General features: G+C 24.5%; 12 protein-coding genes across 12 annotated transcripts, besides 1 other annotated feature; 9 read left to right on the top strand and 3 right to left on the bottom strand.

The window, feature by feature from the left end:
* Nucleotides 1-642: 642 nt before the first annotated feature.
* EHI_011900 (uncharacterized protein) lies at nucleotides 643-1,095 on the top strand (the record flags this gene model as incomplete). The annotated part of the gene is made up of 1 exon (XM_648705.1): nucleotides 643-1,095. One exon carries the CDS (start codon nucleotides 643-645, stop codon nucleotides 1,093-1,095), a length of 453 nt encoding a protein of 150 aa, XP_653797.1.
* An 87-nt stretch (nucleotides 1,096-1,182) lies between these two features.
* On the top strand, nucleotides 1,183-1,608 carry EHI_011910 (uncharacterized protein; the record flags this gene model as incomplete). Its single annotated transcript, XM_648704.2, has 2 exons — nucleotides 1,183-1,450; nucleotides 1,508-1,608. 2 exons carry the CDS (start codon nucleotides 1,183-1,185, stop codon nucleotides 1,606-1,608), a joined length of 369 nt encoding a protein of 122 aa, XP_653796.2.
* Nucleotides 1,609-3,627: 2,019 nt separating this feature from the next.
* Nucleotides 3,628-5,807, bottom strand: EHI_011920 (protein kinase, putative; the record flags this gene model as incomplete). Its single annotated transcript, XM_651125.2, has 3 exons — nucleotides 3,628-5,110; nucleotides 5,169-5,269; nucleotides 5,325-5,807. 3 exons carry the CDS (start codon nucleotides 5,805-5,807, stop codon nucleotides 3,628-3,630), a joined length of 2,067 nt encoding a protein of 688 aa, XP_656217.2.
* Nucleotides 5,808-5,985: 178 nt separating this feature from the next.
* Nucleotides 5,986-7,068, bottom strand: EHI_011930 (uncharacterized protein; the record flags this gene model as incomplete). Its single annotated transcript, XM_648699.1, has 1 exon — nucleotides 5,986-7,068. The coding sequence occupies one exon, from the start codon at nucleotides 7,066-7,068 to the stop codon at nucleotides 5,986-5,988; it is 1,083 nt and encodes a 360-aa protein (XP_653791.1).
* A 138-nt stretch (nucleotides 7,069-7,206) lies between these two features.
* On the top strand, nucleotides 7,207-9,372 carry EHI_011940 (dolichyl-diphosphooligosaccharide--protein glycosyltransferase subunit STT3A, putative; the record flags this gene model as incomplete). The annotated part of the gene is made up of 1 exon (XM_651123.2): nucleotides 7,207-9,372. The coding sequence occupies one exon, from the start codon at nucleotides 7,207-7,209 to the stop codon at nucleotides 9,370-9,372; it is 2,166 nt and encodes a 721-aa protein (XP_656215.2).
* A 218-nt stretch (nucleotides 9,373-9,590) lies between these two features.
* Nucleotides 9,591-10,520, top strand: EHI_011950 (serine/threonine-protein phosphatase 2A catalytic subunit alpha isoform, putative; the record flags this gene model as incomplete). Its single annotated transcript, XM_651122.2, has 1 exon — nucleotides 9,591-10,520. One exon carries the CDS (start codon nucleotides 9,591-9,593, stop codon nucleotides 10,518-10,520), a length of 930 nt encoding a protein of 309 aa, XP_656214.2.
* Nucleotides 10,521-10,608: 88 nt separating this feature from the next.
* Nucleotides 10,609-11,562, bottom strand: EHI_011960 (uncharacterized protein; the record flags this gene model as incomplete). The annotated part of the gene is made up of 1 exon (XM_651121.1): nucleotides 10,609-11,562. The coding sequence occupies one exon, from the start codon at nucleotides 11,560-11,562 to the stop codon at nucleotides 10,609-10,611; it is 954 nt and encodes a 317-aa protein (XP_656213.1).
* Nucleotides 11,563-11,972: 410 nt separating this feature from the next.
* Nucleotides 11,973-13,079: a repeat region.
* Nucleotides 13,080-13,897: 818 nt separating this feature from the next.
* EHI_011970 (high-affinity potassium uptake transporter, putative) lies at nucleotides 13,898-15,442 on the top strand (the record flags this gene model as incomplete). Its single annotated transcript, XM_651120.1, has 3 exons — nucleotides 13,898-14,029; nucleotides 14,076-15,109; nucleotides 15,160-15,442. 3 exons carry the CDS (start codon nucleotides 13,898-13,900, stop codon nucleotides 15,440-15,442), a joined length of 1,449 nt encoding a protein of 482 aa, XP_656212.1.
* A 241-nt stretch (nucleotides 15,443-15,683) lies between these two features.
* Nucleotides 15,684-16,346, top strand: EHI_011980 (uncharacterized protein; the record flags this gene model as incomplete). The annotated part of the gene is made up of 1 exon (XM_651119.1): nucleotides 15,684-16,346. The coding sequence occupies one exon, from the start codon at nucleotides 15,684-15,686 to the stop codon at nucleotides 16,344-16,346; it is 663 nt and encodes a 220-aa protein (XP_656211.1).
* Nucleotides 16,347-17,021: 675 nt separating this feature from the next.
* EHI_011990 (uncharacterized protein) lies at nucleotides 17,022-17,381 on the top strand (the record flags this gene model as incomplete). Its single annotated transcript, XM_651118.1, has 1 exon — nucleotides 17,022-17,381. The coding sequence occupies one exon, from the start codon at nucleotides 17,022-17,024 to the stop codon at nucleotides 17,379-17,381; it is 360 nt and encodes a 119-aa protein (XP_656210.1).
* A 574-nt stretch (nucleotides 17,382-17,955) lies between these two features.
* Nucleotides 17,956-19,169, top strand: EHI_012000 (uncharacterized protein; the record flags this gene model as incomplete). The annotated part of the gene is made up of 2 exons (XM_651117.1): nucleotides 17,956-18,210; nucleotides 18,288-19,169. The coding sequence occupies 2 exons, from the start codon at nucleotides 17,956-17,958 to the stop codon at nucleotides 19,167-19,169; spliced, it is 1,137 nt and encodes a 378-aa protein (XP_656209.1).
* A 290-nt stretch (nucleotides 19,170-19,459) lies between these two features.
* EHI_012010 (beta-N-acetylhexosaminidase, putative) lies at nucleotides 19,460-21,151 on the top strand (the record flags this gene model as incomplete). The annotated part of the gene is made up of 1 exon (XM_651116.1): nucleotides 19,460-21,151. One exon carries the CDS (start codon nucleotides 19,460-19,462, stop codon nucleotides 21,149-21,151), a length of 1,692 nt encoding a protein of 563 aa, XP_656208.1.
* Between the last annotated feature and the right edge of the window lie 181 nt (nucleotides 21,152-21,332).

Genomic DNA, 21,332 nt, shown 5'->3' on the forward strand with positions numbered 1-21,332 from the left:
ATAATCTAATTTGAAAATTTTTTTATAAATCTTTTTATCATAAAAAAGTGTTATATTTCTTTTTGTTTTCATATTATTTATAAGAAGTTGTTATTGTATCAAATTGATTTTAACTATGAAAGAAAATTTTTTAGAAAATATTGGATAAGATAAAAAATATTTTATTAAGAAAATGAATGAATTATTTTATTTTTTTCTAAATAAAAAAACTGCTTTAATACCATTTTTTACAAAAACTTTTCTCATATAAATTGAATGAAAAAGTGATTTGTTGGAGAGTTGTAAGAGTTGAAAACCAATAAAATAAAAATGTTATTATAAAGATTTACAAATGTGTTGATTCTTTTTTTTAAATAATTAATATTATGCTAATTTTCATTATATAATATGCGATAAAAACAAGTTAAATAACGAAGGATTTATTAGTATTAATATTCATTTTTTAAAAGAGGAGTTTATTTTGTTGTTCAGTTTTGATACAAAAAAAAAACAGAAGAAATAAAAAACTAAAAATAGATATCTCTGTAATTTTTAATGAAAAAACGAAAAAAGAGGAGGTGAAAGAACTTCAAAAAAAAAAGAACTTAAAAGAAACAGAATAAAAAAAGAACTTAAAAGAAACAGAATAAAAAAAGAGTTAAGATGGGAAAAGATTATGTTAAATCTGTTTCAAAAGAAATTGATAGATTTATTGGATTAAAATATGATATGCCAAATAAAGTAGAAGCTATTACTGATAGAATAAGAACAAATTATAAGAAATTTTCAGTTATTTATACTACATTTGCTATTCTTGCATTCTTTATAGCTACTTTAATTACAAAAGAATTTTATGCAGTATTTATTGCTTTTACTCTCTTCTGTCTTATTTCTGTTGTTGTTGGAGAAGTTAAACCAAAAGTTCCAATTGGAGATAAAAAATATAAAATTGAAAAGGAATATGCCTATGTTGTTACTGTTTTAATTACTTTATGTGTTGCTTATTACACTAATACTATTCCAACTCTTTCAAAAACAACAATTTTTACAGTTATTCTTTTAACTATTCATTCAGTTTTTGCACATCTTTCAATTGTTGAAACTGCTACTCACTAATTGAATTGTTTGGACGTTATAAGAATTCTTTTTTTTTATATTTTTTAGTTTTCTTTTTTCTTTGAAAACTCCAAAATATTTGTTAAAATGGCACAAGAACAGCAACAACTAATAAATGAAAATATTTTAGAATCTCAGAAGATTTCTACAGAAAATGATGACCAACTTATCAAACAACCCCCTCTTTCAGAACCTACTGAAGAAACAGAAGTTTCTCCAATAGATAAAGAAGTTAATAATTTTATTAGAGAGTTTAATGAGTGGAATACAACTATTGGAAAAGACTTTTCTCAAATTGATATTTTTGTTAAGAAGATAAAAGAAATGATTGATGAAATAAAACACAAACAAGAAGGTTTGTTATATATCCCAATTATTAATTTTATTATTAAATAATTTATTTATATTACAGAAACAGGAAATTATCCAACTACCTCTGAACATTTAACTAATTTATTAACAATATCATTAATTTTAAACTCATACAAAACAACTTCTATAAAGTCAGAATAAATAATTAATATTTTTTTTTATAATAACATTAAAATTTCAATTATTCAGTGAAAGTAGTTATTTCATTTCAACTATAATAATATGTTTTGGACAAAAATATTCATCTTTTCCTCTTAGGGCATTTTTCATACCTTTGTAATTGAATGATTTCTGGTGACAATTAGAAACAGACTTCCTTGATTTATTATAAACGTCTATATCAATATGACCAAATGCAAATAAATATCCAAATGTCTCATTCTTTTTTGGAATCCAAAATGCATATTCTGGTTCTATAATATCAAATTTCATCATTCCTTCAATTCTTCCATTTGATTCTAATGAAAATACAAATGACTTTGAATCATATATCCATTCATCAACTTTATCAATTTTCTCATTAACATATCCTCCAAATTTATTTCCTTCTTCATCTTCAATAATAATTATTATATGTTCTTTATTCATTATTCTTTCTCCAAATACTGATGTATTAATACTCCAATCATCAATATCTGAATCAAATAATATATTGAATACTTTTCTATTTGTCCATTCTTCTATTTGTTCAATTTGATATTTTTGTATTGACATTCCTCTCATTCTTTGAAATCTCTCTTCTTCTTGTATCTTCCTTTCTTTTGTTTCAGATTCTTCTCTCTTCTTTCTTTCTAAATAATCACTGTAATATGTTTGCCATTCTTCTTTCTTCTTATTAAATTCTGCTGTGATTTTATCTGTTTCTTCTGGTTTTCTGAATACTTTATCTCTCATTATCATTTCTTCAATTGAAATAATTTTATCTATTAGTTCATTCCGTGTTTTACTCAGTATTTCTTCATCTGATTTACATTCTTCTATGATTCTTGACATTTTATTCTTCATTATTTCTATTTGATTGATTGTTTCTTGGCTTTTTTCTATCACTAATTTTCTTCTTCTTTCTGTTTCATCAATCCTATCAAATATTCCTTCTCCTCTTTTAATTGCCTGTTCATATGTTTCATCAGACTTTATTTCAAATACTTCATTTTTAATACTTCCTAAATAATATTGATAATTCTTAGTAGTATCATCAATTGATTGTTGAATGTTTGGAAGTGTTTCTACTAATTCTTTATACAATTGATTGTTTTTGTTTTGTTTCATTTCTTACACAATGAAATGAATAAAGAAGTTTGGTTGTTTTTATTTTATGTTTTCAAAAACAAAATATATTTATTACACAAACTTCATGGTATCATACAACAGATAGTTTTTTGTCATTATTTAATTTAATGATAAACAAATATTCGTTTAATAAAATTATCTCAAATGTTTAAACATCATTATATTTTCAAAATATTTAATAAAAAATAATAAAGAAAGAGTGTAAGTACTACGTATAATAACGTAAATTTTTTGATTAAATTATGGTGATTTACAGATGATGTGTAAAAGTCATTACTCAAGTCATAATAATAAGTGATACAGATAATAGTATTAAAGAAATAACCTAAGTGAACATATTCGAATGATGTTCAAATAACATTGGTAATAAGCAAAATCAAAGATTTTTAATAAAAATGGAAATGTATTGAAATGAAAAAATGTTTTTACAATGAATTATTTTATCTATAGCTTTGTTTTTTTATTATAACTTTTTATTTAATACGTTTAATTCAATGTATTATATTCTTATTTCCTTGTTTTATTTCCTAAAGTAGTTTGTGCAGGTATTGAAGATATGTTTAATACTAAAAAAATATCAAAAATCTTTCATGAAAAACTGTTGATATTCAAGCAAAAACACATTTTCCTCAATTTTTATGTTTATAAAACAGTTATTATGTTTCATATCATTACTAACGATGACAAAAAAAATGAAATAAAATTTACCCCAAAAAACTTTTTCTCGATAACTTGTTATAAGATATGAATTATTTGAGAAGGAAATAAAAAAAAGGATAATCTCCTTAGAAAATTCATTTTAATAAGTCTAAAATAGTCTTGGTCAAAGATAATAACAAAATTATATTAAAATGAATGAAAATAAGTAATTTATTGATGAGACTGCTCTCCGAAAATGAATAAAGGAGCAAACTCGAAAGGGTCTTGACCAGTATCACTTCTTCTAATAGGAACAGGGACAATAGGAATATTAACATTTGAAGGTTCGTGTACAATAGCTGTTTCTTTAAAAATATTATTATTATATCGGTCTTCTAATTTAACAGAACCAACGTCATTAGGTTTGAATCTTTCATTACGTTGGAGTCTAAACTCTTGAAGTGGTGTTCTATTCATTCTAGCGTTACAAGAATCAAATCTCCTTCTTACAGTAGTTAAACCATTTTCAAAGAAATCATCTCCTTCATGTATTTCTTGAACAATTTTCATTGGACTAATGCCATTTGAACGAGGGGTGTGAGGTTGTTTTAGTTGTGCACGATAAGGATTTTCTTGATTTCGTAATAATGAAGAACGTCTTCTTGTAATACGAGAACCACTTCCACTTCGTTCTCTTTTATGAATATTTTCAAATGCTTTTCTGAAAGAATCAGGAGTCATAGGGGGTAATTGGAATGGATTAGGACATGTGATATTGACAACTTCACCCATTTGTAATGCAGACGTACAAATATCATAATATTCTGCAGTATTTAAACCATGTAATGTTATGTCATTTCCAAAACATTTCTTTGCAAATTCATCACTTGTTATTCCAGAGAGAATATCATCTTCAGGGGGTCGTGGTTGAGATGCAGATAAAGGAGGTTCCCAATGTCCAGTAAATTGTTGACCAGTTAAGAAAGGATGATATAATGCTTGAGAAGGAGTCCAACGTTTCATTGGATCATATTGAAGCATACCTTCAATAAAGTGAATAAGAGACAGTCTAATTTCTGTTAAATTAGTAATTTCTTCTTTCATTCCACCTCCAAGTTTTAAAGGGATTCTCATAATTAATTCTTTTAATGTTTTAAATCTAAAATATTTTTTATTTGGTTCTAATCGAATTCTATTTTCCATTTCATATTCAAATGGTTGCTTCATAATATAATGAGCATTTTCATCATATCCTAGTTTATTAAAATAACATAAAGTTTTTGATCCTTGTTCTAAGATATTTTTTGGTGGTAATCCTAACATATCAGTTATTTTAAATAATTGATTAAATTCACTACTTCCTGGAAATAATGGAATTCCTAATACTAATTCTGCTGCAATACATCCTGCACTCCACATGTCAATAGCATTATTATAAGGAAGTCCAAGAATAATTTCTGGTGCACGATAATGTCTTGATTGAACATATGTATATAAAGTATAATTGTCAAAACAAGCAGAACCAAAATCTATCACTTTAATTCCATTTGTTGTTTGGTCAAATACTAAATTTTCTGGTTTAATATCACAATGAACAATACGTGCATTATATAACCCATCAAGACATTCAAGTAATTGTGTCATAAATTTTTTTACTTTTATAATATTAAGTCCATGATATTCATTCTTTTGTAACATTTGATAAAGGTTTGTTCTATTAAATTAATTTTCTTTATTAATTTGATAGTAAATAAAAAAAAAGTTAAACAAACCCAAGTAATTCAAATACAATACATAAATGATTACAATAAAGAAAATGATCAAGCATTCTAACTGTATTTTTTGTTCCATCTTTATCATATATATCATTTAACTATATTAAATAATTATTTATTATTAAGTATTGTTAAAAATTATATTAAACAAACCATAGATAAGATTGATATTTCTAACATTCCTTGTCTAAAATATGTTCCTTTTGATTTTAAAATTTTGATAGCAACTTCCCTTTCTTTACTTAAATCTTTTGCTTTAAATACTTGTCCAAACATACCATTTCCTAATCTATTAAGAATTTGATATCGTGAAACTGTTTCAGGGTTTGCTGAATAATATCTTCCTTCATAACTAGTTGCACTTCCAAGTATGTCTCCTTCTTTAATAATAAGATCATATTCTTCATTGTCAAATCCTGAATTTGTAGTATTTTCTGTAATTTCATTAAGTATTATTGGTGTTTTATTTGTATATAAACTGTGTTGTGTTGGATAAATATGCCAATATGTTTCTCTAATTCTTCCTGTCAATTGTTTTGTCAAAGCTCTTGTATCAGGTTTATGACGAATGTTTTCTGTTGAACCTTCCTCAATATATATGTTAAACCAAGAAGGGGAGAGATGATGACTTTTCATGCAACTATCTTTTCAAGATGCAACAGAAAGAACAAAAAGAAATAGAACTTTCCAATCATTTATTTCTTTTTCTTACCGTTATAACATTTTTGTGATTTTTAAATCATTAACACAAAACTTCTATCAAAACAAAACTTCTTCAATTATTTATTATTCTTCATTCTTATTAGAATCAATATTAATTTTTTATTGCTTCAAACCATATTGCTGTATATTTACTTTGTAATAATGAATGTTCAGAATAACAATAGGTACATGGGATAAGACGTTCTGAAATAATAGTAAATCCTAATGAAGAGATAATATATTTAATTTCTTCCCAATTTAATTCTATTGAAAGAGAATCACTGTCTTTATAATGATATAATAATGGTCCTTCATTAATCCATCTTCCATGTAATTTAAGGCATGAATAAATAATTCTTAAATAATCAATAATATTATGTGCAGTATCAATAAAAAAACATGTCACAATACAATCAAAAGATTCTTTTTGTTTTGAATATATCTCAACAAAATCACCTGCTACCATTGACATTTGATGATTCCCTAAGTTTGGAACAATATCAGGAATTGTAGCTACACTTGCTTGATCATTAAATGATAATAAATTACATGTTTCCATTATCCACGGAAATATTTTAAATTGACCTATTCTTTCTATTCCATTTAAAAGAAATTCACTTGTTAATAACATATAATAGGTAAATTCATTCCCTTCACATTGAAATCCTAATGATGCAATTTCATATGCTAATCTTCCTAATCCTGCTCCAGGAACAAGTATTTTAATATTATTTCTATTGTCTTGATATAATTCTTTTAGTCTATGAAGAATTGGTTCATAACAGAGTTTTCTTTCATTTATTCCTTCAATACTCCAGTCTCTATATAAATGAGTTAACATTGAACGAACTTTATCTAATTTTTGACAAAGTTCATTTCGTTCATTGTCACTTATAGAAAGAATTAAATTATGTTTTTGTTCTTCAGAAAGAATAGGAAAATGTAAATGAGTGATTATATCTTCTTGATTTCTGATAATTGCATCAAAAATCATTTGATTTGCATGTAATCCACATAATATTAAATTCCATTTCTGATGGTAATTCGGTAATAATTTTTTATCTTCTTCTTTGAGACTTTTAAACATTGATAATTGGTAAACAACCCATTGTTTACCAAACTCTTCATATAATTGAAAAGCTTGAACTACAGATAAAAGATAGGTATGTTCTTCATCTAATTCCTTTTGGTTCATAGATTCGATAGTTTCAAGTTGATTTTAATAATATTTATTAAAGGAAAGAAAAAACAAAAAAAAAACTAAAACAAAATAAAATAAAATAAAAAAAACAAAATAAAAAGTGAAGAAGAACTATTAAAAAAAATAAACTGGATGGGTTTCTTTAAAACACTTGTTCAACTCATTCTAAAAAATATAGGTATTACTCTTATTTGTATAATTGCATTTAGTTCTAGATTATATTCTATTATTATGTATGAAGCAATTATTCATGAATTTGATCCATATTTTAATTTCAGAGCAACAAAATATCTTGTAGAACATGGACCAACAGCATTTATGAATTGGTTTGATCCAGATAGTTGGTATCCATTAGGAAGAAATATTGGTACAACTGTTTTTCCAGGATTAATGTTTACATCAGCATTTATATTTAAATTTTTAGCATATTTCAATTTAATCATTGATGTAAGATTAATTTGTGTTTGTATGGGACCAATTTATAGTGTAATAACATGTATTGTTGCATATTTATTTGGATCACGTGTACATTCAGATAGAGCAGGATTATTTGCAGCTGCATTAATTTCAGTAGTACCAGGTTATATGTCAAGAAGTGTTGCAGGAAGTTATGATTATGAATGTATTTCAATTACAATATTAATATTAACATTTTATCTTTGGATAGAAGCTGTTCATAATAATTCACCAATATTAAGTGCAGTAACAGCATTATCATATTTTTATATGGCATCAACATGGGGAGCATATGTTTTTATTAATAATATTATTCCATTACATGTTCTTATTTCTATTTTCTGTGGATTTTATAATAAAAAATTATATAGTTGTTATTCTATTTATTATATATTTGCAACTATTTTATCTATGCAAGTTCCATTTATTAATTATGTTCCAATTCGTTCTTCTGAACATATTGGAGCAATGGGAGTATTTGGAATTTGTCAATTAATTGAATTATATTCATTAATACATAAACTTCTTGGACAAAAGAAAACAGTAGAATTAATTAAGAAAGTATTAATGGGAAGTGTTATTATTGGAATTATAATGGTATTAATACTCATTAAAAAAGGATATATTAGTGCTTGGTCTGGTAGATTTTATGCATTATTTGATCCAACTTTTGCAAAGAAAAATATTCCATTAATTGTATCTGTATCAGAACATCAACCAGCAAATTGGGCATCATATTTCTTTGATCTTCATTGTTTAATAGTAATAGCACCAGCAGGATTATATTATTGTTTTAAAAAATTTGATTTTAATATGTTATTCCTCATTATTTATTCTGTTTCAGTCTTTTATTTTAGTTGTGTTATGTCAAGACTTGTATTAATTTTAGCACCTGCTATTTGTTTACTTAGTGGTATTGCTCTTGCAGAATTCTTTACTCAAATACAAAAACAATTAGAAAGTACATTAAAAATGGTATTTAAATCAAATAAAAAACAACAACAACAACAATCAAATGAACCAACAACTAAAATTGAAAAAGAAAAAAGAAAAATTCATCCACCAAAAAAAGAACAAAACAATGAAAAATCATTTATAAGTGAATTTATAATATTTATTATTATGACTATTGTTGGTATATTATTAATTATCTTTTTATTTAAATTCTTTGAATATTCTATTCAAATGTCTAAAAACTATTCATCTCCATCAGTTGTTTTATATGGTAATCATGGTGGAAAACAAATTGCTTTTGATGATTATAGAGAAGCTTATAGATGGTTAGCACATAATACTCCAGAAGGATCAAGAGTTATGAGTTGGTGGGATTATGGTTATCAAATAAGTCATCTTGCAAATCGAACAGTTATAGTTGATAATAATACATGGAATAATAGTCATATTGCATTAACAGGAAATGTAATGGCATCAAGAGAAGAAGATGCAATGAAAACAATTAGAGATTTAGATGTTGATTATTTATTAGTAGTTTTTGGTGGATATCTTGGATATTCATCAGATGATATTAATAAATTCTTATGGATGATTAGAATTGGTGCAGGTGTTAATCCTTCTTTAAATGAAAATAATTATTATAACCATAATGCTTACACTGTAGCTGATCCTTCTGATACATTTAAATATAGTATGATGTATAAAATGTGTTATCATAATTTCTATAAGGCTTCTAATGGTTATCGTGCTGGAATGGATGCCGTTAGAAGAGAAGTTATTGAAGAACAAACTTATTTCAAAAATATTCAAGAGGCTTTCACTTCTCAACATTGGGTCGTCAGAATTTATAAAGTAAATAAACCAAATCCAATTGATTCATTACTTTAATCCTTTCTTCATCTAATTAAGAAATTAAATTCCTCATTTTTTAAGTTCTTTTTATTAAAAACGTCAAAGTTCTTTTATTTCAAAAGATAATTTTGTTTTACTATCTTTAATTAAAACTAAAATTTGTTTTTAAGTTTTAATAAAAAATATTCATAAAAAAAACATTGAAAAAAAAAAATGAAAATATACAAAAAGACAACATCTGGAAAATCACTTTCATGTCATTTTTTAGTGAATCCAATCTTGATCGTATGATCGAGAATCTCCTTAATATGAATCTTATTCCTGAAGACGCTTTACGTGCATTGTGTGATAAAGCTAAAGAAATATTATTAAATGAACCAAACGTTATTAAAATTGATTATCCAGTTACAGTTTGTGGAGATCTTCATGGACAATTTCCAGATGTAAAAGAAGTATTTAACATTGGAGGAAAATTACCAGATACAAATTATTTGTTTTTAGGAGATTTTGTTGATCGAGGGTTTCATTCAATTGAAACTGCATCATTAATGGTTGCACTTAAAGTTAGATATCCTAACCGAGTTCATTTATTACGAGGAAATCATGAAAGTAGACAAATTACTCAAATATATGGATTTTATGATGAATGTATGAAGAAATATGGAAGTAGTGATGCATGGCAAATATTAACTAACTTATTTGATTGTCTTCCATTATCTGCACTTATTGACCAAAGATATTTTTGTGTTCATGGAGGTCTTTCTCCTTCATTAAAAAAAGTTGATCAAATTTCTATGTTAAATAGAGTTCGTGAAGTCCCACATGAAGGACCAATGTGTGATTTGTTATGGTCTGATCCTGAAGAAAAAGCAGGATGGGAACAAAGTCCCCGTGGGGCTGGATTTATTTTTGGTAAAGATGCATCTGATCAATTCAACCAAATTAATGGCACTGAAATTATTGTTCGAGCACATCAAATGGTTATGGAAGGATATCAATGGAATCATAATAAAACTGTTGTTACAATCTTTTCTGCTCCAAATTATTGTTATAAATGTAATAATCTAGCTGCAATTATGGAACTATCAGACACTGGAGAATATTCATTCTCTCAATTTTCTCCTGCACCTTCTCAAGATGAGTTTCCAAATACTAAACATGTTCCTTCTTTCTTATTTGAATAAATTTAACAATTACAACCAACATTATATTTTCGATATTGAATATTTTTTGAATAGTCTTATTTCAATACTTTGAAAATTCATTTAGTTGTTATTTTTTTATTCTTTGATAGTAAATGAAAGGATAAATAAAAAAGTCTAAGTTATATGCTGTGATTCTTTGAATTGTGTTTTGGTCTTCAAGTATTATGAAATTTGAATAACCTTCATAACAATCACTGCTCTTTTCAAAATGAAGATGTAATTCATCTGACCCTTTAGTTTTAGCAACTGCAAACGCCTCATTAAATTTAAAGAGTATATCTGTGTCAGGATTAGAATTATTACTAAATGCCTTAATAAATCCTTTTATTATCTTTCCCTTTGATTTAATTTGGAGAGTCTTTTTATTCTTTTCTTTACAAAATAGTACTGACTTGTCATTATGAATAATTCCACCATAAACACTGTTGCTATCTTTTATGTGGATGAAAACAGCAAGAGAATTGTTTTTATTAAAGTTGTTGACAGAAGAATCATTAAATTTTAAAATGTCATTTTTATGATTGTCTAATTCATACTGATAAAATACATCTCCTAGTTTATGTGAATTTTTCATTGTATTTTCATCAAAAATATCTTTTACTACTTCATCATCTTCTTTTGTTGATTCATCATCTTCTTCTACTTCATCATCATCTTCTACTTCATTGTCTTCTTCTACTTCATTGTCTTCTTTTCTATTATCTAGTTCATCAAAAAAATCTTTGCCATCATCTTTTATTGACAGTTCATTCTTTTTTTCTGGAGGTTCTTCTTTAAGGTGATTGTTAATACTTTCATTTGTAGTTCTATCATTTGGTTGTTTGCCCTCGCTCATTACATGTTTTGTGTCATGACGTATAACTGGCTTGTTATGAGGAAACAGAAATTTTACAAAAGGATCATCTATATTTTCTTTATGAAGCATCAGGATTACTGCTTTGAATGATTCTAGTAATACTCTATTAATTTCTGGAATAAGGTCATTAGCATTGCATTGTTCATCGATGTAATATTTGTTCATTATTTAATTTCAAGTTCGATTTTTTTAAATGAGATACGTCTTTATTAACATTAGTTACTATTTATTATTTATGACTTTCATTCAAACTGATTTTTATTATGTTGTGTTTTTTCTTACTCTTTCATTTCTTAAAACTATTATTATATTCTTTTATATTATTAGTATTTATTATTTCTTTATTATCCAAGTAAATTTAAGTCATAACCAATTCATGTGTCATATTTTTTTATTTTCATTTTTTGTATTTTTATTAATATTTTAAAGTATTATATAAATCAAGAGTCTAAATAATGTTTGAATGAAAACAATTGGAGTGTTACCTTAATTACATAAAATATGTCTTTCACTTATTTTCAAAACAAAAGGTCATTAAAAGATAGTTTATCAAAATCACCTAGTATTATTTTAAATAATAAGTAATTAATTAAGTATTAATAGAACTAACTTCTGTTGTTCCTACATCAGCGGAGACTAATCACATCCCTTAGTCTTCATCTTCAAACAGTTCTACGGAGTATGTTTGGTTGTGATAGAGGCAATATTCCATGACATCTATCATATTTTGTATTACATGGAGTTTTTAATTTCTTTTTCGATGTCGATCTCAATTTTTAATTCTTTAATTAATTTATTACTTTCTTTATTTATTAATCCATATTGAAATTACTACTGGAATTATTTTGACATCTTTTTACTTTTCTATTTTCATTAGAATATTCTTTAATTCATTGTACTTATTTCTTTTCTTCCAATACACTCAATTAATATTGTGATCAGCCACAATAGTCATATCAAATAATAGACTAGTTTTATTCTTTTTATCTATTACATATATATCTGGTATTTTGTGATATTGTCATTCACTTTTAGGCATTATTTGTTTGTTCATTATCATTGTGATGTCTTTATATTTGAACATTGTTTCATATGGAGGTTTTATATTGTTTATTTCCAGTGTATTTTCTTATTAATCCCTCCCATATTATTATGCCTATATGGTCACGTTTTTCCATTTGTGATTTATTATGATAAATACAAGATAGTAGAATGTGTTCTACTGTAGCTATCTTGTCTTTACATAGTGGGCAGTATTTCATTCTTTCATTTTTCATTATTTTTTGCTTTCTTATACCCACAAAATATTGCACCATCTTGCATTTTAGTTAATTGTAGGAATGCATTTTTCTTAATATTGATGGACTTCCATGCTTTCACTGTAGTAGTTTTATCTACTCCTTTTGACTCGAACCATCTTCTAAAATGTCACTTATTTGATGACACTTCCATTTTTTGATGTATTTGTCAATAATTTCTTTATTTCCACTACTACTTCTTTTTCTTTTTTCTTTTCAATATTTTCATTTATTATTTCTTCTATTTTTGTTTCATTTATTTTATGAATTATTGTTTTTAATTCTATTCCATATTCATTTCTTACTGTACCATCTATCTAATATGTTATTTCCTATTTCACTTTCTCTTGTACAGTAGTACATCACTGTTCTAACTAATTCAATTGATTAGTCAGCAAATATAAATATTAACTATTTGCTTAAATGTGGATTAAATTTGTTATTTTTACCAGTTTAATGTAATAAATTTATTATAACCGTGTTATAAATGATGTAGTTATACCTTATTCTATTATAGGGACTATTTTTTGTTTATTACAGACTATTAAATAATTAATATTATTTGATTATTTTTTTTTTTTTGAGTTATTGAATTTACTCATACCAACTTGTTCATGTGTTTCATCAATCACTATTTAACTTTTGATGTTTAATGGTTTTGTTCTTCGTAATTTATTTTATTTTTACATTTCTTGATTTTACTTTATGAGTTTTGCTTCTTTCCATTTATATTTTCTTAAATTTCTCTACTTCCATTGCAGATTATTCTTATTATCAACAGGTTCTATCATCACAATATTTAGCATATTATTATTCCATATTCTCAAAAAATAAAGAAATGCTCTATAAAATTTAAATATTGTTAAAGCTATTTATAAGAAAATGTAAGGATTTGCAGTATTTTTTAAGAGAAGACATGCTCATAATTTATTTTTTAAAACGAGTATTTTTGATATTTTTTGATTAACATTCGTTTTCATTTCAAATTGGTTGATAATTAAATAATTTCACAAGAAAAAGAATATTTAAAAAAGATAGAAAAAAAAAATAAATGTAATATATAACATATATTTTACAATAGAAAAAAAGAACTATTGAAACAAATCAATTAAAAACTAATGAGAGTCAAACTATTGGGTTATAATCGAATAGTTCAATTACTCCAATCCTTTTATGCATATCATACATATTTTACTATTGTGATGGCGTTATTAATAGGGTTTTTATGTTATGTTAATGAAATGGATCATGCACGACTAACAGTTATGGAAGCATTTTTTTTAGGAGTTTCAACGTCTACTGATACAGGGTTATTAACATTTGACTTTTCAATTGTTTGTTTTTCTTACTTTATAAATGAAAATAATTTAATCAAAACAGACAAAAATTAGTACTCAAATAATTGTAATGATTGGAGCAGAGTTATGTGGAGTATTTTTTGCATCAACATTAGTGCCTTCAGTGTGTAGATGGTATAGATTAAAACAAATTATTAAACAACAAGAATTATTAAATAGTGATAGTACAAATACATTAGTTGATTTTTCATCAAGTGAAAGTAGTGAAACAACAGATGAAACAAATGATGAAACGAATTTACAAGTATTTACAAGTGAAATAGAACCAATGCGATATGATTATAAATTAGAAATTAAATCATTAGAATATTTTATTTATATTTTATTATTCTATACAATATCATTTAAACTTATTGGATTTATTGTTATATTAATAACTTGTTATACTTCTAATGAAACTATAAATTTCTTAAATCAACAACAAATAAATCCAATTTGGTTTAGTTTATTTCAAACAATATCTTCATGGAATAATTTAGGAATGACTGTTAATCAAAATTCATTAAATCCATTAATTAATGTTCATTGTATAGTAATTACATCTGTATTTCTTAATATGACAGGAAATATAATGATTCCAATTATTACTAGAATGTTAACATTTATTGTTCATAGACTTTTTGAACAAAAATCAAAACATTGTTCAAAGCCACAACCATTATTATATATTTTAAAAGCACCTACTAGAATGTCATTATCTTTCTTCTCTTCTACACAAACAAAATTATTGTTTCTTGTTCAACTCTTTTTAATTCTTCTTCAAACTATTTTCTTTTCATTGTTTTATAATAAAAATGATCTTTCACCTCTTTATGTTGGATTTGTTAATTCATCTTTTACTCGTACTGCAGGATTTAGTATAATTAATGTTCGTGATTTAAGTCCACCTGTTATATTAACTTATATTTTATCAATGTATATTGCTGCTTATCCAACAGTAATTTTACGTCAATATCGTGATATTGAAGTAAATGCAAAAGCTGGTTTAATTCATATTCAATCAAATATTACTACTATTTTAAAATATGTAAAAAGTTTATTTTTCTCACATATAATGTTTGTTTATTCATTTCTTTAGTATATTCTATTTATTTATTAATTTTTAGTTGGTTTTATACAGCAACTTTAATAGTAATGGCTTTTTATTGTTCTGCTCATACAACTGGTGCAAATCAATTAATTGATGTAATGTTTGAAATTTCAAGTGCTTTTGGAACTGTGGGAATGTCATTAGGATCATCAAAAGATCCTTGTAGTTTTAGTGGAGATGTTCCAATCCCAGCACAATTAATTATATGCTTAGTTATGATATTAGGCAGACATAGAGGATTTCCAACTCACAGTTATCCATTAGATTATTATTCTTTTTGGAAAAAAGTTAATTCTTAATCAAATATATTTTTGATATTTTAAAATTTGATTCAAAATATTATTTTTGAAAATAGTTTAAAAGATATTAACCTCATTAAATTCCTTTTTGTATCCAAAAAAAAATATATAGAAAGAAAAACCATTTATAAATTAGTTTTAATGCATAACAAAATACCATACATCAAAGATTCTTCTATATAATTACCTTTTTGTTTATAAAAGACTACAGAATTTGAAAAACTAAGAATTATTAATAGAAATGGAAAGAGGTGATATTAATATAGTGGTAGATTCATTAGTTAATGAATTAATTTCATTAAAATCGGATTTTATAAATCGATATCAATCAGCTGAAATGAAATTAAATCAACTTAAAGAAATATTAAATACAATAAAAGAGAAAGATGATAAAATAATAGAAGAAAGAAAAGAAGAAAGAAATATTGAAAAAAGAATCAAAGATATTAATTATTGGAAAAATAATAAAGAATGTGAAATTATTTATGATAGTGATTATAATGGATTTAATAGAATTTTATTTAATAAAACAGTAATGAATAAAAACAATTTAATATTTCTTTTATTTATTAAAGAAAAAGTTTTTGGAATAAGTTTAAATAAACCAATTACTTTATTAAATCAATTTATTGAAGATGAATCAATGTATATTTTTACAATACAATTGGATGGAACATTAATGAAAATAAAGAAAAAAAGAACAACTGAAAGATGGAAAAATTCTATTGAATTATTTTCTACAGGTTCATTCCTTTTTTGTATTTCATGGGCATTTGGAATTACAAATTCAGGAACAAGTAGTTGGTTCCATGAAAAATTTAAAGATTATTATAACAACTCAGTGGAATTACCTGCTATTTTTGATGTGTCTCATATTCTTGTTTTTCAAAACAAAGTACTTTAATCAATTTTAAAAAAGTATTTTCTTTTCTATCAAATTCGTATTTTTATTTTTCTCTTTATTCTATTTTTGAAATTGTTTCTTTGATATTCTTGTTAAAAAGTATTTATGGTGATGTCATTTTTTTTTTTGGTTATTGTTCATTGAACAATTCAGATGAAATATTTATTTTAATAATAATTTTGAAATAAATTAAAATTAACACAAAAAAAAAATAAGAAAAAATTTAAAAAAAAACACAATACCTTGTTTGATTGGTGCTTTTTTATTGAAGTACTGTGGATATTTCTAATAAAACAAATTGAAATTAGAAAACAATTACAAAGAAATATGTATTAATAATGAAATTACTAAAACTAAAAATAAAAATAAAAAATAAATAAAACAAATCCATATCATCTAAATTGGATGATTTGTGTAATTAAAGACGGTTTTTATGTTTCTAAAATAAATCAACGCCATTTTAGACACATTGAAATAGAGAAACAAATAATAAAAATAACAACGTATATCAAAAAATATAACAAGATAATAATACACTATAATATTATTGAATATTTTAATAAATTTCATTTGGGAAAAGGTGTTACATTTCAAAAATACTTTCACTTTTATATCATCAGAATTATCTATTTTATATAAAAAAAAAATCAGTTGATCTCAAACATATTCAACTCAATGGAAGCTCAACAAATTAATTATGATATCAAAAGACTTTATAATACTACAATTCAATATTCACATCCTATGCTTATTCCAACAAGTTTAACTGGAAGTAATAGAGAGTCACTTTATATAGAATCACCTCCAATTATATTTAATAAAGAAATTAATATTATTCCACCTAAAAAACCAATTCTTTTATGTTTAGAAGAAACAAATAATAAAAAAAATACTACTCCTTTAACAGCTGTTCATCTTAGATGTTCAAGTATTTCATTCTTTACAACAGATTCAAAAAATAAAAGAATAGAATCATGGATATCTTCAACAAAAACACCACTTCAATATCCATATCCCTATCCTGGATTTAATTAATGTCATAAATCTCAAATCTATTTATCACTTCAACTTTGTCTGTTCTATATTTAGAATGTAAGTTTATTTATTTTTAGATATTTTATTTTTAAATATTCTAAAAAAGTTCATTTGAAATAAAAGAAAAGTGTTTTATATTTTATAAAAAAAAAAAGAATATGTTATATATTACATATTGAAAAAAAAACTGTTATTTTAAAAGCGTTACTTTTTGTAATTAAGTGTAAAAAAATTAAAACCCCATTCATTTTTGACAAGTGAAGAAACTTCAAATAAACTTCTATTATTTTTTTTAAGTAATTCTAAGAAGATTTTAATTCAGATAAAATTGTTCCAATGGGATTTTAGTTTTCGTATGAGAAAGTATTTTGGGTAAATTCTTAAAGAAACAAATAATGAATTTCTGAAAGAATGTTCAAAAATAAATAAAAAATTCAAAATAATTTACTTGATGTAATTCATTCAAACTCAAAGAATGAAAATGAATTTTCAATAATTATTGTTTTAGAACTATCCTATCATATTTAAACATCTTTGAAATTTTAAAGATTTTATAGATATTGAATTTATTGAAATGTCTACACATAGTTCAAGGATTGGAATTAGAAATATTGAAGATCATTCTCCATTATTGAAAATGGAATTAGTATTAAGTCCTATTGAATTATCTCCATTCCATTTTTTAAGTAAGTCATGTAATTCATCTTTAACTCATATTAGTTCTTCACCTCTTTCAAGTCCTGTTTTATCAAAACATGGAACAGAAGATTATATTAAAGAATTATTCTTACAACCTAACTCTCCTTTACTTTATGCTTATTGTCAAAGTGTTTGTTTTTTTTTAATTTTATATTCTTTCTTATTTTAATAATAAGAAGAATAATTGTATGGAAGAATAATAATTAGTTAATTCAACAATCATCAAATCCTACTTATTCAAAAGTTCTTTTATCTTATTTCTTTTATAGAGGTAAAATCGTTGATTTACTTTTTAAACTTGCTTCAACTGAAATTGAAAATTCATTCTCTTCAAATGAACTGTTTAGAAAAAATACTATTTTCTATAGAATTTATACTAATTATACAAATCTTTATTGTTCTGAATTTCTTATTAAAGTTAAAAAAGATTTTGATTCTTCTTCTCATCATTTACTTACAGACTTATCTTCTTCTATTCTTCATTGTCTTAAATTTCTTCCAACTCATTTTATTATCATTCTTTCAAAAATATTTCAAAAAATTACTTATATTCATGATGAAATACAAGCAAATAATGCTATTTGTACATTATTTTTTATTCATTATTTACTTCCTTTTTTTAAAAATTATTCTGATATTTCTCATTTAGGAATAATTGAAGCTAATGAAGCTGTAAATTATATGATAACTAAAACAGAAAAGTACCAACCAACTCAATTTAAAAATACTGTTATATTATTAACTCAATTATTCTCTTATTCTCCTTTAATGGTTGTAAGAGAATGTCAATTTAATCTAGCTGAACAAGAACGTACAAAAAGAAATATGTTACTGGTACTTAAAACTGAATTAAAAGAAATTGGTAATTATTACAGAGGTGACTTTTGTTCAGTATTTAATTGTATTAAAGGTTCTTCATTAAAAGAACAATCAATCTTATATTCTACAAACGAGTTTATTCATTGGTTAGAAGAAAGAGAACAACTAATACGTTATGAAAATAATAATCTCACTAATAAGATTATTGCATTAAAAAAAAGAAATGAAAGATTGAAACATCAAATCATAAAAATAAAAAAATTAATTTAATTCATGTTTCTATACATTATTTTAACATTATTATTATTATTCTTTTTTTACTTATAATAATAATTAATTTAATAATGTTTATTTTCCTATCTTATTTATTTCATTATCAAATGTAATTGTATTTTTTTTTATTCTACTTTATTCATATCATTTAATTTCCTTACAATATTCATTTTTTTTTTTCTTATTTAAATAATAAATAAATAATCAAAGGAAATTATTAAGAATTAAAAAGAATAATAAAAATTCCTTCTTTTTTCTTTTAGAACTTAATTCTAAATTTTTAGATAATGTTTTTCTTATTATTCTATTGTATTTTTTCTACATTAGCTGGAAATGGAGTGAATGTAAAAGATCAACTTTTGCTAGTACCATATCCTCAAAATATTCAATTTAATAAAGGAAGTACAAATGGAATTGAAATTGATGAAACTTTAACAATGAGTTTATCGACTCAATGTCAAAACAATCCCAATTGTTTAAGTTTTATGAAATTTAATTTTAATCACACAATAACTTTTCCTTTACAACAACAAAAAAATCTAAGAGATTTTAGAATTTCATTACATAAAGCTATTGATATCCCTCATATTATTCCTTTAAAACCTAACTTCATTAAAAAAGTTCATATTATTTTCAAATCTTCAGATGAAAAAATATTTTATCCATCAACAATTATTGGTTCAGATGAATCTTATTCTCTTTCTATTTCTACTTCTTCTATTATTATTGAAGCTCAAACTGTTTATGGAGCAAGACATGCATTAGAAACATTACTTCAATTAATTCGACCTAATGGAAATACATTTGTTATTTCACAATTACCAATAACAATCACTGATTCTCCAAGATTTAAATGGAGAGGATTAATGGTTGATCTTGCTAGAAATGCTATTAGTAAATTAACTCTTGTAAAAACTATTAATGCATTAGCCTCATTAAAAATGAATGTTCTTCATCTTCATTTAACTGACTCTCAATCATTTATGTTTGAATCATCTTCATTCCCAGAATTATCTAAACAAGGTGCATTTAACCAAGAAAATGTATTAAATAAACCGTTTATTATTCAATTATTACGTTATGCTGCTTTAAGAGGTATACTTATTTATCCTGAAATTGATATTCCAGGACATACTGCATCATGGGGTCTTGGTTATCCAGGAGTAACTGTTGATTGTTGGGATTATTTAACATCAAATAAAATCTTATACGCTGAAAATAGAGTATCATTAAATCCAACTAATGAAACATCTTTTCATATTGTACAAGCAGTATTAAAAGAATTGGCAGAAACATTTGGAAGTCAATATATCCATATTGGAGGTGATGAAGTTGATAACAACTGTTGGTTAAATTCAAAAGAATATCCTGCTATTAAAGAATGGATGAAAAAGAATAACTTTGATTCAATTACTGATGTAGAAAGTTATTATAATCAAATTGCTCAAGAAGAAGTTATAAAACAAGGTGCTCATCCTATTGTTTGGGAAGAAGTATTTAAGAAAGGAAATGCTAAAAAGGAATCAACAATCATTCAAGTATGGAGTGATATTAGACAATTAAAATTAGCAGTTGATGCTGGATATAAAGCAATTTATTCAGCTGGATTATACTTAGATAGACAAGTACCTTTATGTAATAACTTTGATTCATCTTCTTGTGGACAACGATATATGTGGGTTTGGACAACAAGAGACTTTTATAAACATGATCCAACCAAAGACTTTACTGATGCTGAATTAGAAAATGTTTATGGTGGAGAAGGATGTTCTTGGGATGAAAGTTGTGATGATGAAAATTTCTTTGATAGAGTTTTCCAGAGATTCTCAGCTATTGCAGAAAGGTTTTGGAGTAATAAGAATCTTATTGATGATGAAAGTCATGAAGTTAGAGCAAATTATCTTCGTTGTTTAGGAAAGAGAAGAGGATTTTTAAAAGGAACAGGACCTTTATATACTTCTTATTGTGATGCGAAATAAAGTTAAGTTCAATTCACTCTTATGCATTTATTTTTAATTTACACTCTTTTAAAAATAATATAGTTTCTATATTTGAATTAGAATATTACAACAAGAACAAAAAAAAAAATCAAAAAACTACTCTCATAATAGAAACTGAAGAAATAATTCATGACTATTACTCTGGATCCATTGTTATTCC

Source organism: Entamoeba histolytica, genomic scaffold (genome assembly GCF_000208925.1).
Source record: "Entamoeba histolytica HM-1:IMSS scf_1104750516417 genomic scaffold, whole genome shotgun sequence".
Classification (NCBI taxonomy): Eukaryota; Evosea; order Mastigamoebida; family Endamoebidae; genus Entamoeba; species Entamoeba histolytica.